General features: G+C 46.4%; 1 protein-coding gene across 1 annotated transcript; it reads left to right on the top strand.

Moving 5' to 3' along the window:
* Positions 1-231: 231 nt before the first annotated feature.
* On the top strand, positions 232-4552 carry ZFP36L2 (ZFP36 ring finger protein like 2). The gene is made up of 2 exons (XM_021526431.3): positions 232-497; positions 1033-4552. Exons 1-2 carry the CDS (start codon positions 447-449, stop codon positions 2440-2442), a joined length of 1461 nt encoding a protein of 486 aa, XP_021382106.1. The 5' UTR covers positions 232-446; the 3' UTR covers positions 2443-4552.
* The last annotated feature ends 10026 nt before the right edge of the window (positions 4553-14578 follow it).

Below are 14578 nucleotides of genomic sequence, written 5' to 3'. Positions count from 1 at the left end.
GTCCCGCCCGCACTGCGAGCGCAGCCCGCTCGGGGGGACCGGAGGCTCACTGCAGCACAGGCGCTCCCCGCGAACCTGCCCCGCCGCCACTGGCAGCGCCCTCTGCGAGACTCGGGGCCGCCCGGCCGGCGGAGCGGGGCGGGGCGGGGCGGGCCCGGCGGGCGGCGCGGGGCGGGCGGAGCGGGGCACCGCCCCGCGATCAGCGGCGGCCGCGTTTATATGGGAGCGGCGCGGGGAACCGCGGAGTTCTCGCAGTTCGCCCGCTGCTGTGCAGCCGCCGTCGCCGCCTCGGCCCGGCACCCGCCGTCCCGCCGGGAAGGAGTCGGGACCGTTTCGGATCTCAAGCAGACGGCCCTCTCCTATTTAGTCGTGGCTTTTCCAAACCCTCCGAGGAGAGCGGGATCTTTCGGTCCTTCCTGTATATCCGACCATTACAGGATCTAGAAATGTCGACGACACTTTTATCCGCCTTCTACGACATTGACTTCTTGTGCAAGGTAGGGAAGAGCGCGTTTGGCTGGGCGGGACGCGCGGTCTGCCGCTGCCGCCATGTGCAGAGCGACTCTCGGGGCTATCGGGGCAGCGCGGCGGGGTGGGAGGCCCGTGTGTCGGTCCGGGCTCTGCGGGCGGGTCACGGTGTGACAGCCGGCTGGGGACAGCGGCTGACGCAAGGCTGCGAGCCCCGGAATGCCGCTCCATGGTCTCCCGGCGGCCGCGTTCGGGGCGGGCCGGTCCTGCAGCCGCGGGGGAGCCGGGCCGCCCTGCAGCCCCTGTCCGCATGTTGCGCTGCTAGGAGGAACTTTTGAGAAAAGTTGCAAATGCAGCAGAGCTGGCGCGGAGGCTTCTCCCCGGCGCTATCCTGCCCCGCCGGCGCTACCGGCAAACGCGCTTTGCGGGGCGGTCGGGCGGCGCGACCCCCGCTTCGACTCCCGCGGCGGTGGGGAGCCGTGGCCGTGGGCAGGCGGTCACCCGCAACACCCTCTCTCTCTCCCGCTGTCTCCCCCACCCCCTCCTCTCTCCCCGCCCCAGCAGACGGAGAAGTCCCTGACCAACCTCAGCAGCATGCTGGACAAGAAAGCCGTGGGTACCCCGGTGACCCCTCCCAGCTCCAGCTTCGCGCCGGGCTTCCTGCGGCGGCACTCGACCAGCAACCTGACGGCGCTGGCCGGCGGCTCCAAGTTCCCCAGCCCTACCGGCTCCAGCTCTTCTTCCACATCCTCCTCGTCGTCGTCGTCCTCCTCCTCCTCCTCGTTCGGCAATCTGAAGGAGACGGGCTCCGGCGGAGGCGGCGGCAGCAGCAGCCCCACGGCCCTGCTCAACAAGGAAAACAAGTTCCGGGACCGCTCCTTCAGCGAGAACGGCGAGCGTAGCCAGCACCTCATGCAGCAGCTTCAACAGCAGCAGCAGGCGGCCGGCAAGGGGAGCGGCTCCGGCGGCGGCGGCGGGGCCCCCATCAACTCGACGCGCTACAAGACGGAGCTGTGCCGCCCCTTCGAGGAGAGCGGCGCCTGCAAGTACGGCGAGAAGTGCCAGTTCGCTCACGGCTTCCACGAGCTGCGCAGCCTCACCCGCCACCCCAAGTACAAGACCGAGCTGTGCCGCACCTTCCACACCATCGGGTTCTGCCCCTACGGCCCGCGCTGCCACTTCATCCACAACGCCGACGAGCGCCGCCCGGCGCCCGGCGGAGGCACGGCCGCCCCCCCGCCCGCCGCCGCGGCCGGGCCGCACCACCACCCGCACCACGCGGCCCCGCACCCCGCCGGCAGCACCGGCGACCTCCGCGCCTTCGCCCCCCGCGAGCACCCGCTGGGCGGCGGCGGCTTCGGGCACCCGCGCGGCGGCGGCGAGCGGCCCAAGCTGCACCACAGCCTGAGCTTCTCCGGCTTCTCCGCCCACCACCACCACCATCACCCCCCGCACCCCCACGGCACCGCCCCGCCGCCGCCGCCGCCCGGCGGCCGCCTGGACGCCGCCCTGCTGGAGAGCCCCGGCGGTTCGCGCACGCCGCCGCCGCCCGCCTCTGCCTCCTACTGCGAGGAGCTGCTCTCGCCGCCCTGCGCCAACAACGCTTTCGCCTTCTCGGGGCAGGAGCTGGGCAGCCTCATCGCCCCCCTCGCCCTCCACACCCAGAACTTCGCCGCCGCCGCCGCCGCGGCCGCGGCCGCCGCCGCCTATTACCGCTGCCAGCAGCAGCCGCCGCCCGGCGGGGCCTGCCCGCCGCCCCCCGCCTCGCCGCCCTTCAGCTTCCAGCCCCTCCGCCGCCTCTCCGAGTCGCCCGTCTTCGACGCGCCGCCCAGCCCGCCGGACTCGCTCTCCGACCGGGAGAGTTACCTGAGCGGCTCCCTCAGCTCCGGCTCCCTCAGCGGCTCCGAGTCGCCCAGCCTGGACTCGGGCCGCCGCCTGCCCATCTTCAGCCGCCTCTCCATCTCCGACGACTGAGGCAGGACGGGGCGGCGGCCGGGGGGGCCCCGCGGCGGCCCTGCAAGTAAGTTACGGAACGAAGAAAGCGAAACCTCTCCTTCCTCTCTATTTTTGGTTGGTTTTATTTTATATATCTATCTATCTATACACCGAGAGCTGAACAAAACGAGAAACAAAGCATTTTGCAAAAGGCAAATGACACGAACTGAACAAACCTATTTTTGTAGAGAGACCTTGGAAGAAGGGGATTTTTGTTTCGGGGTTTTTTTGTTGTCGTTCTTTGGAGACAAGTTATGATACGCACCAGCAGCAGCCATTCCATCTGTGTTCGAAAAAAAAAAAAACAAACAAAACAGCATTAGAAAACACAGCACCAGAAAGCAACAAACAATCCGGGGAGCGCCGGTTCGCCAGCCCAGCTCCTCCAATCCTGCAGACACACAGAAAAGAAGTTACAAACTAGTTTGTCTTTCAATCGAGTTCAAATAAAAACACAGAACATACTAAACCTATAAGCTTTTTTTTTTAGGAAAAAAAAAAAAAAAAAGAAAAATCCAACATCCTGCCAAGAATATGCCTTGATAACAACCTTCTTTTTTATATATATATCTATATATTATTATTATAACAAATGCTAAAACCTTCATTCCAAAGTTTAATATTGGTTCCATTGCCACCACTTAGTGGATGTTTGGCTTTTAGAACAATTTTTTGTTGTTGCTTTATTTGGAAGCACTCAACTGAGTTTAGTTTGTAATTGTTGGAGAATAACTGCTGATTTTTTTTAAATTTTTTTTTTAGCTGTTTGAGTTGATTGCATGTATGAGTCACTGCACACAACTCAATACGAAACTATTTAACTTATTTATTATCTTGTGAAAAGTATACATTGGTAATTTGTTCATACTGTATTTATCGGGTATGATGAAAAGCAATAGATATATATTCTTTTATTATGTTTAAATTATGATTTTCATTATTAATCGGCAAAATGTGGAGTGTGTTCTTTTCACAGTAATATATGCCTTTTTGTAACTTTCACTTGGTTATTTTATTGTAAATGAGTAAAATTCTTAATTTAAGAGATGGTATGTAATATTTATTTCATTAATTTCTTCCTTTGTTTACGTAAATCTGAAAGATTGCATGGTTTCTTTATAGAAATCGGTCTCGATGCTGTGGAAGTAGTTTGCGGAATTTCTATGGGTTCTTTTAGAATGTAAATGGTTGTAGCCCGTCCGAGTTAAAAAATGAGAGAAAAAAAAAAAAGACTGACTTAGCAATCAGACTTCAAAGTGGCAAATCTAATTCAGACTTGTTAAAAATAACCAAAAAGTATTTTTGTTGCCTAACTTCACGAATCACACTGTGATATAGTCTCAAAGTATGTAGCAATAATTGGGGGTCCCAGTATTATGTCTCACAGTGCCTTCTTGAGGGTCCATGCTTGCCTTAAATATCTCTCAACCAAATAAGTATTTTTCCTAATGCTTGAGATAATTTGAATGTAGGGATGGGTTTTAAGTACAGCAAAATTTCACCACTCTATTTTATAAGAACAGAGGCCATCTTTGGATCTGAAACTTTCTATAATACAGGAACATATCTTGTTTATTGAATTCCAAAACCTGTAATTTTTTTTTTTTCCTTATGTAGAAAGTTGGGAGTTTTCCAAAAGTTTCCTGGACGGTGGATGAATGAGCAGTAGCTTAGTTTTGTTTGTACATAGGTACAGATTGAGCACTATGTACTCTTTTGGACTACTTTAACAGAAGTATGTTTTGAATGTAACTAAAGGATAAGTCAACTTGAGTTGTAATATATTTTTCGGGAGTCAGTTCACTACAGATTATGTGAGACTGTAAACTTTGTACTGTAAATGTTTTGTAGTTCTCCCAATAAAATTTTTTGGAAAAAAAAAAAAATCAACAACCCCAGTAACCCTTAAAAGTGCTGAAGCCCTGGCTGCCAGGCAGGAGTATTTCTTGCTAAACACCACCACCCCCCAATCACAGATATGTCTAGCTACAGATTAACCAGTTTGCACTGCCACTCCAGGCCGCTCCTGCAGCCCTCGCTGGTCTCTGGCCAAAGTTAATAAACGCTTCCAGAAGGTTCGGGAACGTCAGCGGTGTACTGTATCCTGCTTTTCTTTTTTCTTTTTTTTTTTTTTTTTTTTTTTTTCTTTTTTTTTTTATTATTTTTTTCGTATTTTTAAGAGGATGCAGAATCAAGCCTCTGCTGTTTCTAGTGTAACAGCTGGAGTGGAAAAATCTAGTAGTGGCATTTATCAATTACATCTCTTATGGGGCTATGTGAATGTGCCATTAGCTTTCCTGCCTTGTTTGGGGTAAGGAGGAAATGGCAGTTTGGGTAATAAAAAGGCATAATTAAGGTTTACCCTTTGTCCCAAAAGCTTTGTTCCTCTTCACTCGCAGGAATGCGGACTTCTGCCTCAATGCTCCCATCACCCAGCTGAGGGCATATCTGTGTTAATCGGGCTAGCATTAAATGTGCTAATCAGTTTTCAGGGCTTGGGTTTTAAACAAACTACCTTTTCGAGGCTGTATTTATATAACTAAATGCTTGGCAGCCTGGGGACTGTGTGAGTATTAATACTGGAAGAATTTTAGCTAATATCTCTACAGTTTGGCACCCTCTTCCAATCAGTCCCTTAAACTTTTAAGTCATGATTTCTACCAGCTAACTTTTGTTCTTTTGTCATACTAATAATAAATGTTGTTAACATTATGGCATTTCTGTGCTGCCTGGGCCGCCACAGCACTTTCTATAAATACAAGATAGAATGTAATACCAGTGCCATATGTTTGTGTAACAAACCTTGGCCTGACACTTAGTTTAAAATTAAAACAAACGTAAGCAATGTATGACAACACAGCCCAGCTACAGCAATCACCTTTTTTTTAATGGATACAGTCTGACATTTTGGCTCAGAATTGCTCCCTTTGATTGCCAGACTAATTTCTGGTGAAACTTCTTTTTGTTGCTGTCTGTACAGTGGCACTGAGCTCTGATGGGTTCTTCCCCAGGCATCCCTGGTACAGATGCTTTGGCTGCAAGGAGCAGGCCCATGCCAATGTTTTGGAGGAACAGAGAGTGGCTGTTGGTTTGACCGGTGTCTAAGTTGATGTCTTAACTCACTTTTGGGATTTTGAAATTAATTTTCACACTAAAACTGCATTTATAAGGAATGCATGCCTCATTTAATTTCAGATTTTCTTTCTTCTCTAGGTACAGTTTTTGCTTCTCTCACTTGTCCACCCATTCCCTTGAGCCTGCTTTTTTCTTGCCACAGTAGATAAGGACCTTATTTATTTTCTATATTTCCCTTATCTGGGACAGCTGTACTCGCAACAGTGCAGTAATTCCATCTTCCCTGTGATTTTCTGTTTGAACGGGATCTTGGTGAGGGTGCTGGGCTTGGCTTTGGTGTCTCCTGGCTGGAAGAGGAGCTCTGGAAGCTTTAGAGCAGCTGCCCCCCATGAATCACAGCCGTGCTGGTGTCAAGGCCAGTGTTCTGTGTGTTGAAAAGTTGCTGCCAGGACAGGAGGGGTGATGGCCCAGCGGTGTCTCCCAGCTGGCTGCTGGCATGCCAGTGTGTGGGGACAGCTGGGACCAAGCTGCTCTCTGCCCAAGTGACACCCTGTGCTGCACCCTGCTCGGTTTAATCTCCAAAGTGTGCTGCAGCCTGGCCCGTTGCAGTTCCGCTGGTCAGAAATCCAGGAGTCCTTGAACTGGGAAGATAAAGCGTCTGTTTCTTGTGCTGCACAATCAAGTGTTAACCTTTAAACCGGTGACTTATGTTGTTGACTTAAGCAAATGTTCTCTTGCTTTCATTTCAAACTTCAGCAAAGCGTGTAAAGCTGGTCAGGCCATTCAGAACTTTCTGATACATTGCAATAAATCGATAAATACTGTGTAAAAAATAAACTGTTTTTTTTTTCAAAAGCTTTGTGTTCAGAAGGAACTCTGAGGTTTATGCTATTGCCCATCAGAGTTGTGATACAGCTCTTAGTAGCTGGAGCACTTGAAATGACTAAAGATCTGGAAAATGGGGACTTTACTAATCATTGGTTAGGACTGAGGTTTTATTTTATAGTCTGAAATAAATCGTATCAGAGTCTTCAAGTGGTAGAAATGGATGTAATGGTATAGGTCTCAAAATAGGGATTGATTTAAAATGGTTTGATATGATCATTAGGGGATTTTCAAATGTTTTGAATTAGTAGTTTTGATTTTTACTCCCTAATCCTCTCAGCTTCTTGGGGCCTTTTTAATTGTTTGGCTTTTCTCAGCTTGCCTGTGGCAGGTGTAGTGGTGTTGAGTGGAGGGATTGCACACCACCAAACACACTCTCAGCAGAGTGCCACGGAGCAGAGGGATGCTGCTCCTCGCCGTGTGCATCCTGGTTGAAGCATGAGCTGATTCTGCTGTGCGCCCAGGGTTGCCTTCATTTCAGGTGTAGAGCCCGGGGTATGCAGCGTGGTCACTTGTCAGCAAGGGCAGGTGGCCACGGGAGGAGGTGGTGACCACAGGTGGAGCTGATAGGCTGCTGACTCCTCTCTTCTGTACTGCTGAATGCAGAACACAGCAAACCAGGAATTAAATACACAGGTAGGAGGGGAGCCCTTTTCCAGAGCATCATTTAAATGTCCAGTGCAATCCACATTACTTTGAAAAAGAAGTTATTGCCCTCCTTCCATTTACTGCCCCCACCGCATCCCATCATTAGGTGAGCAGTTTTGATTTTTTCAAAGGGTGCATTTGACAACCTCGTTTTCAAAGAAGGCCTGAGATTTTAGTTATGTTTGTGACCAAAATGTGCCTTTATTTTTTTTTCTTTTGCTACTCTAGCATTAAAGCTCAAGGACTTCCACTATATATTTTTAACTGTGTAGTTCATCTCTTCTTGCTGACCTTCAGTGTGAATTTTATTTGAAGGAGCTTCAGGCAGTGGTGCTCTGTCTTTCATAAGATAGGACATTTCAGGTTTTGCCTGTTGAACCCACAGACCTTGGCAGCACATTAACTCTGGAAACTGAAACTTAATTTTCTGACCCTTCAGCTTAAACTCAGATCCTCAGAGTTTTAAGGTGAAGATACTGGGCTTCTTGCTTTATTGCATCTGAAATAGTTACCTCTTCCTTTGCCAACGGTGCAGCAGGTTGGTACCAGTCCAGAGAGGGGCAGGAATAAACTGAATGACCACAGCCAGAGACCTGAGTGCTCATCTGCTGAAGAAGTAAGTGAAGGATTGGGATGAAAGTTGCTTACTCAAGGTGATGTAGCAGTTTCTCCACTCTGTTCCTCCCTGGCCCTTTCTGACCCATTCCCTGAGCTTGCTCAGGTTGCTCTGGGAGAGCATCCTGGCACCCTGCTCACATCACATGGCCCAGGGTGGGTGCTCTGTCCCCTCGCCCCCAGCCAGATCTGTTGCTTGCCACATTTGCCTGGGTGTTTACACATTTTATTAACCAGGCAGGGAAAGAACAGGTGTTTTCTCCTGGAGTGGAGTTGAAGTGGGTCAGTCAGGAGCCTGATGATTTTCAGAGCTGGTGCAAGGAAGGAGGAGTAGGAGGAAGAGCCCCACATCCTGGACAGAGGCAGGAGTGATGGGATGGAGGACAAGGTGTCTCCCCACCAAGTTGCTAGATTGGCTTTTCCCTCCTGTGTAGATTTGTTTTGTTTGTAGAAACATTGTTTCCTCACAGTTCTTTGGGAAATTCTTAGTGTACCCATGATAGAAGTGCTTTTTTATATTGGTGATTATAAATCACTCACACAAACCTTGAGTACTTCTTGTGCCATTTGAACACACACCAACATTTAAGGGAAGGCTCATTTCAACACAGAGTTTAATTAATGTATCCCTGAATAGTTTGGTTTACTGGAAATCAAGTAATGGTTAATGGCAAAGCACAGCATCTTCTGAGAAGTTCTCAATGTTAAAGGAAACATTATTAGCTGACATAGATTTAGCAGGTTGTATAAGTTTTGCAGCATGTGTACTAAAGAACATTGGTTTATAGGTCTAATTATTTTATTAAAATTAATTTAATATTGGAGAGAAGGGTGGAGGAATGAAATTCCTCCTTTAAGGTCTAGAGGACATTGTCTCTAAAAAGATTTTTTTTTTGTTTCAAAGCTTAGTCAAACAGATACGAGTAATTTCATCTCTCCTTTCAAAGGGCTATAATGGATGTGTTAATGGAGGCATTTTGGGGTGAACCCTGCAAAATTTGCATTCCTGAGGAAACCAGGGAAAATTACCCTGACAAATCTCCTCTTTGTTGCCGAAGAGGGATAGATGACATCTGCTGAGTAATTTCTATTCTGTACACCATCTGAGAAGGAAATACAGGGTAATTCAAACCCCCTTTTTTCTACCACGGTTAATAACATAAACAGGGAGCTGGATATGCTGAAATCTAAATATGAAGGTCCTGTATCAGTGGATTATTACTTTATCTTTTCTGAATGATGTTCACTTGAATACCTGGAATCATAATAGCTTCTCAAGATAAGAAATGGAAGGAAATTCAATAACAGTAAGAGGCCTGGTAACTTATGAGATCTTGATTAGCCCCAACCTAAATGTTGGGAAAGGATTCCCTGTACTGTATGCAGAGGGAGCTGAATAGCATTGTGAAAACCATTGCCTCATTGTAGAGGAGCACAAATAACTGGCTTTTGTCATTATTAAGGCTTTCTTGCATTCACTTATATATGTGAACCTTCTGAGTCTTCTGTGGATGAACATTTTTCACCTTAATTTTTCATTGCTCTAAAATTACGGCTTTGCTGGTGGGAGTGGCAGGTGGCTCTGGCCTCTGCAGTGCTTTCAGAGCTCTGGCTGGCTGGAGCATACAGGTACAGTGCTGAACCTCCTAAATACCATCAAATCTGAAATTGGGCTTCCTCTTCTTGGTAGAGTCTGTACTCCCACTGATGCCTTTGGGCACTGGTTTACTCTTCCCACGGCTGAGGGAGCAGGGCAAGGAAGAAGAGGACCCTTGCCCTCCCAGCTGCCTGCCCTGGGAGTGTCCATGAGATGGGCTGATGCCTTGCTGCTGCCCAGCAGTGTGGTGGGAAGGGTGGGCATCTGCCAAAGGGAATGCCCAGATAGCTCCTTCTTGGGCAGCAGAGCCCTGGGTCAGTTTGTGCCTGTCCTGTGCCTGCACCTGGATGAGGGCAAATTGTTCCTTGTGCTGGATGCCACTTGGCTCTGTTGCAGAAGTGGCACAGCACAGACAGGGAGGGTTAGAGCCAGAGTGCTGTTTCTGCTGCTGTGTTAAGAGTGCCAAACAGCACCATATAAATCTTAGGAGATGAATTCAGAGTTAACAAATACTTTTTCTAAAGGTTAGATTAGATGAGGAATGCAGTGATTTGCCAATCCAAATGAGCACTAATTCTAAAAAGACAGGAATTTGTTTTCTGCTAGATTAGTGCTCTGATCTGGACTCATCCCATCGCCTTATGGCTGTGCAACAAAAGCAGGATCGAGGGCAGGAGTATGTGAATTCCGTGAGGCTCAGAACTCTGCTTTCACCATCAGGGAACTTTATATTGACTTGAAATGCCTGTGAAACTGCAGCCCAAGTTCTATTCTGTGGGGCTGTTTCTTCACATGCACTTGAAATCCCAGGATTTATCAAATGATATCCACAGCACAGGGGGAGGCAGAGCCTTGTGCAGTGAGCTGTGCTGAGCTTTCTAGAGCTGAACCTCAACATTTTATTTCAGTTTTGCTGTTCAGCATTTGGGCATGCTAAGGAAGGAGAAGCCCAGAAGCTTGGACAAGCTGACTCCTTGGAAAATGGTACAGAGCTTTGGTCAGTGTAAACACCAAATCATGACCTCTCCTGTTTACTCCAAATATTTCTTATAGGAACCTGCATCTTAAAATAAAATTCAAGATGGAATTTAGAATTCATAGCACAAACGTTGTGAGTAAACTGTTCACTACAAGAGCATTGCAAAGCAAGTCATAATGTCTCTTTTTAGGGGGTCTATCTCCATCTGCAAATATGAGGCAAGCCAAAATGTAAGGCTGTCATTTAAGGGTGGTCTCATTTGCAGTCGATGTTTAATGATGACTGTGAACAAAGCACAGTGAATATCTGCAATAATGCAACTCTTTGGCTTTCACAAAGGAACAATCACAAAAAGTGAAAGGGTCAATTCATCTGAAATCTCCAGCTCTATAGAAGAAAGTAATAGCAGCTCGTTAAAAAGTTTCTCTCTGATTTCCCATCCTACAGTAGATATGAGCACACAGTGAGGGACAAGTGTGAATTGGGTTCTTATGACTTAAACAAGTATGTCCCAAAAGTTCAGCACCTGGGGAGTTAGTAGGACTTGGTGGAAGAAATCCTTATTCTTAAAGCGATTACAGAAATGCAGCCTGACTGGTGAGTACAACCTATTGTTGCAAGAATAATGGTGAGAGATTTGGAAATGGATTCTTTCAAACCACTGGTAAATACCAGCTCTCAAAGAGGCAACTGGAGTACCACAGACAGTGGTATATAAAATGAATATACAATGGTATATAGGTGTATTAGTGGGTACTAAAATTCTGATCTGGGGAGCAGTCCCTTGTAGTTTAATAAAGAATATATGCTGTTATGTTGGTAGGAACAAATAAAATGTGATAATTAAGAAATGGTTTCACTGTTAACAGCTGTAGAACTGGGCAGTTTAGATGAGATTTACAAATTTATTTCTTAAAATGCATGTTACCAAAACTTTTCAGAACACAGAAACATTTAATGGAATTATAGAATTACAGAATAGTTTGGATTGAAAGGGTTAGTAAAGATCATGTAGTTCTGCCTCTCTGCCAGGAGCAGGGACACCTTCCATTGGACCAGGTTGCTCAGAGCCCCATGCAACCTGGCCTTGAGCACTTCCAAAAAACATTTTGTAACATGGAATATTGTCATCTTTCAGCTCTGAAAGCTCATTGGAAAGAGTAATTGTTAAAACTGTGTGGAATTCATGGAGATCAAGCAGATAGTGCTATCCAGATGGAAAAGCAAATACTAACTGCCTTGGAAAAGTTTTCTTGAAATGATAGGAAATTCACTTTCTGTAACTCTAGAATTAGTTGTAGAAAAGGAAAAAGAGGGAGGGTGCAAATCAGCTGGTTAGGATTACAGTAACAGAGGAAAATATGTCATAATTGTGCCAGCATTACGGAAGTGAAGGACAGCATCTTGTGAGTTACAAACTGCAGCACATTGCCTTGGCTGCAGGGAGAAAAGTAAAAAAAAAAAGTAAATACTGTTGTATGCAACTTCCCCTTCCTCTCATACTGCAGCCAACATAAAAAAAAAAAAAATTAAGCATCCCACAACTTCCTAGTATAGTTGGCTTTTATGAGGCAAATGGTCCATCATTTTATGGAATGGACAATTCTCAGGGACTAAAATGTTTCAACAGAACTCAATCTTATTGAATTAATTTGTTCTCAGTTCTCTTAATGAGCCTGATTAAATACAGGTGGAAATACTTGTGCTTCAAAATGACTTGCAGAGACCAGCTGTCCTAGGGAGGTTTGGGTGAGAGGAAGGTCAGGTTGTTCTCAAACCTGCTCTGTAATTGTGTCTCTGAGCCCCAGAGGCTGTTATGCTATGACTCCACAAAATATGTAAGTATGTGATTTCTTAGAAAATCTTCTCTGGGGAATTTGTGAATTTTGAGGAATGCAGGTCTTGATTTTCTGAAGAATTTGTTGTACTAATTGGGGTGAGTGGGGGAATTTAGGGCAATGCTGGTGCCCTTGTTGATGGAACTCTTATCCCACTGTCAGTGTTTTGTAATGTCAGCTGTACATCTGGCTTCTGGAATTTGCATTTGGATTCTGGTGTGGAAGAATTTGCAGTGACCAGAGCTGGGCTGTAGTGGTGGACCTGAGTTTACAAGGAAGTTTTCTCCTTCAGCCTGAAGCCCTCTTGTAAAGGGCTCTCTGCATTCACTCAGGATTAGAGGTATGCAGCTGGTATTTCAAGAGGGCCAAGAAAAGTAAGAGAAATCCTAATTTAGTTGGTAAATATCATTATACCTGATAAATATAAGTGCTTCAGTAAAACGAAAGAAAGCCTGCTTTCAAAGAATGAGCTCTTTTCAAGGGTGAGCTTGGAGCTGTGTTGAAGCCCCAGGGATACTGCTGGGAGCGCTGACAAGGACTCAGACCCTGCCCTGAGAGAGCCCAGACCTTTCAAGTTTAGCCTCTGGTGTTTGTGTTGTCTTCAAACACACATACTCTCCCTCTCCCAAAACTTGATGATTAAATAAATTTAATTTCTACTGTGCCGTGTACCTGGATGGGAGCAGCCTAAATGAGCTGTGGTGGCTTGGGTTCTGGAAGATTCTGGAAATCCTGGAATAATTTAATCCTTGTTAATTTCTGTTGTGTTGTTTGTTTTAATTTTTTCTGTTTTGTTGTTTAACCAAATTGAAACAAATGGGTAAAGCTGAGTAAAGTGAAAACTTCTAAGGCAAAGCTCCTGTATGACTCAGCTCTCCTTGTCTGTGACTGTAGCCTGTGCTGTGCATCCTGGTTCATGCTGTATGCACATACTGTCTGTATGGAATGGGAATCCTGCTCTTTTGGTAGAGCTCCCTACTTCTCTGTGTTTATTGGAGCTGCTATTTCTCTCTAGTCTCACTGGGCTGTTTGGAGAATCTCCTTTTTTGAGTAAGAGGTGGAGGAAAAGGGTGATGCCTAATTAAAAGTAATAAATTCCCTTGAGCGAGCAAACTATCTTGCTGAATTCATCTTTCTTGCCCACCCCAGTTTTTAGTAGCATTCCAGTGACACTGCCTGTGTTTAGAGATTGCCAGCTGTGGGAAAGCACCAGCCCTACATAGCTGTTGTCCCATTTCTGGCTGTGCTGATGGTCACTCAGGAAGCTGTAACTCCTTCTGGTGGGCCTGGGAAGAAATACCCCATTCTGCAGGGCTTGGGTTAAGCTGGTGGCACCAAAGTAATGTGGAGAGATGTGCATCACCCTCTTTCTCTTCTGCAGTACATCCTGCAATAGGTAGCCTCTGGCTGCTGCTTCTCATGGCTTACTGCCAGTCCAGCATGCTTTTCCTTCAATCAAAGGAAAGCCCCACACCTGCCAGTCCCACACCCTGAAGGTGTCCTGTGCTGGCTGGTGTCCTTCATTCCCACGTGCCCGTTTGCTCTGTTCATATCTATTGTTGTCTTGCCAGCCCTGATCTGGGCAAAGTTATGGGAATAGTTTAATTGTATCTTCAGCAACTTCACTGGTCAATTCCAGTCTGTCATCAAATATGCCAAACTGTGACTGTATCATATTTCCAAAAAAGTGGTCTCCAAAGAGCATTGTAAATCCCTCTGCCTTCCAGCAAAATTCCTTTAACAATTTCTAGATGGTTTATGACTGTAGGACACCTTATATCTCTGTTCTGTATGTTCTGCTTCAGTTAAAAATTACCTTCTGATGTCTAAAGGACCGAGGCAGAAGTTTTTCCCCCCGCCACTTTATTTGACCAAAGATATGCATAAGTGCAGTGACACTTGTTTGCTGTCTGTCTTTGCATGTGCTGACTGAACTTTCCCAGGCCAGACTTAGATCTGGTTGCTAAAAAACTGAATGCAGTTGCTACAGTTCATGGGGTTATTGTTCTGGCCTCACATTTAAAATTTATCATCTTCCTCAGCATGTTGTTCTTAGCATTAACCTTACTTTTTGTCCTTTTACACATTCCCTTGGAAAACGTGCAGCCTGGCGTTAGGTGCAGGAACAGCAGATTTTGGTAGTGGATGAGCTACTCCCTGTACCAAGCTGTGCAAAGCTGTTTATTGATCTTGTGATTGTAGAAATGAAAGAGGTGCTTGTGTGTTAGCTGGGCTGGTGTGTGGTGTGTGTGGTATGTGTGGCTGTATAGATTTACATGTGCATATGTGTCTCATTTGTTTATAGTTTCTATATTTAAATACAGCTGCATAGTTATTTAGTGTATATTAATAATGTATATGCTTTTAATAATATCAGCTTCAGAATCCTGCTATCCTTTTGGCTTCAATATGGGTAAACACCTTGGTCATGATGTGCAAGATACTCACAGAGGTAAAATTTCTTGTGTGAGGATAGAT

The sequence above is a fragment of the Lonchura striata genome, chromosome 3 (assembly GCF_046129695.1).
Source record: "Lonchura striata isolate bLonStr1 chromosome 3, bLonStr1.mat, whole genome shotgun sequence".
NCBI lineage: Eukaryota > Metazoa > Chordata > Aves > Passeriformes > Estrildidae > Lonchura > Lonchura striata.
This window is presented reverse-complemented; position numbering and strand designations above follow the sequence as displayed.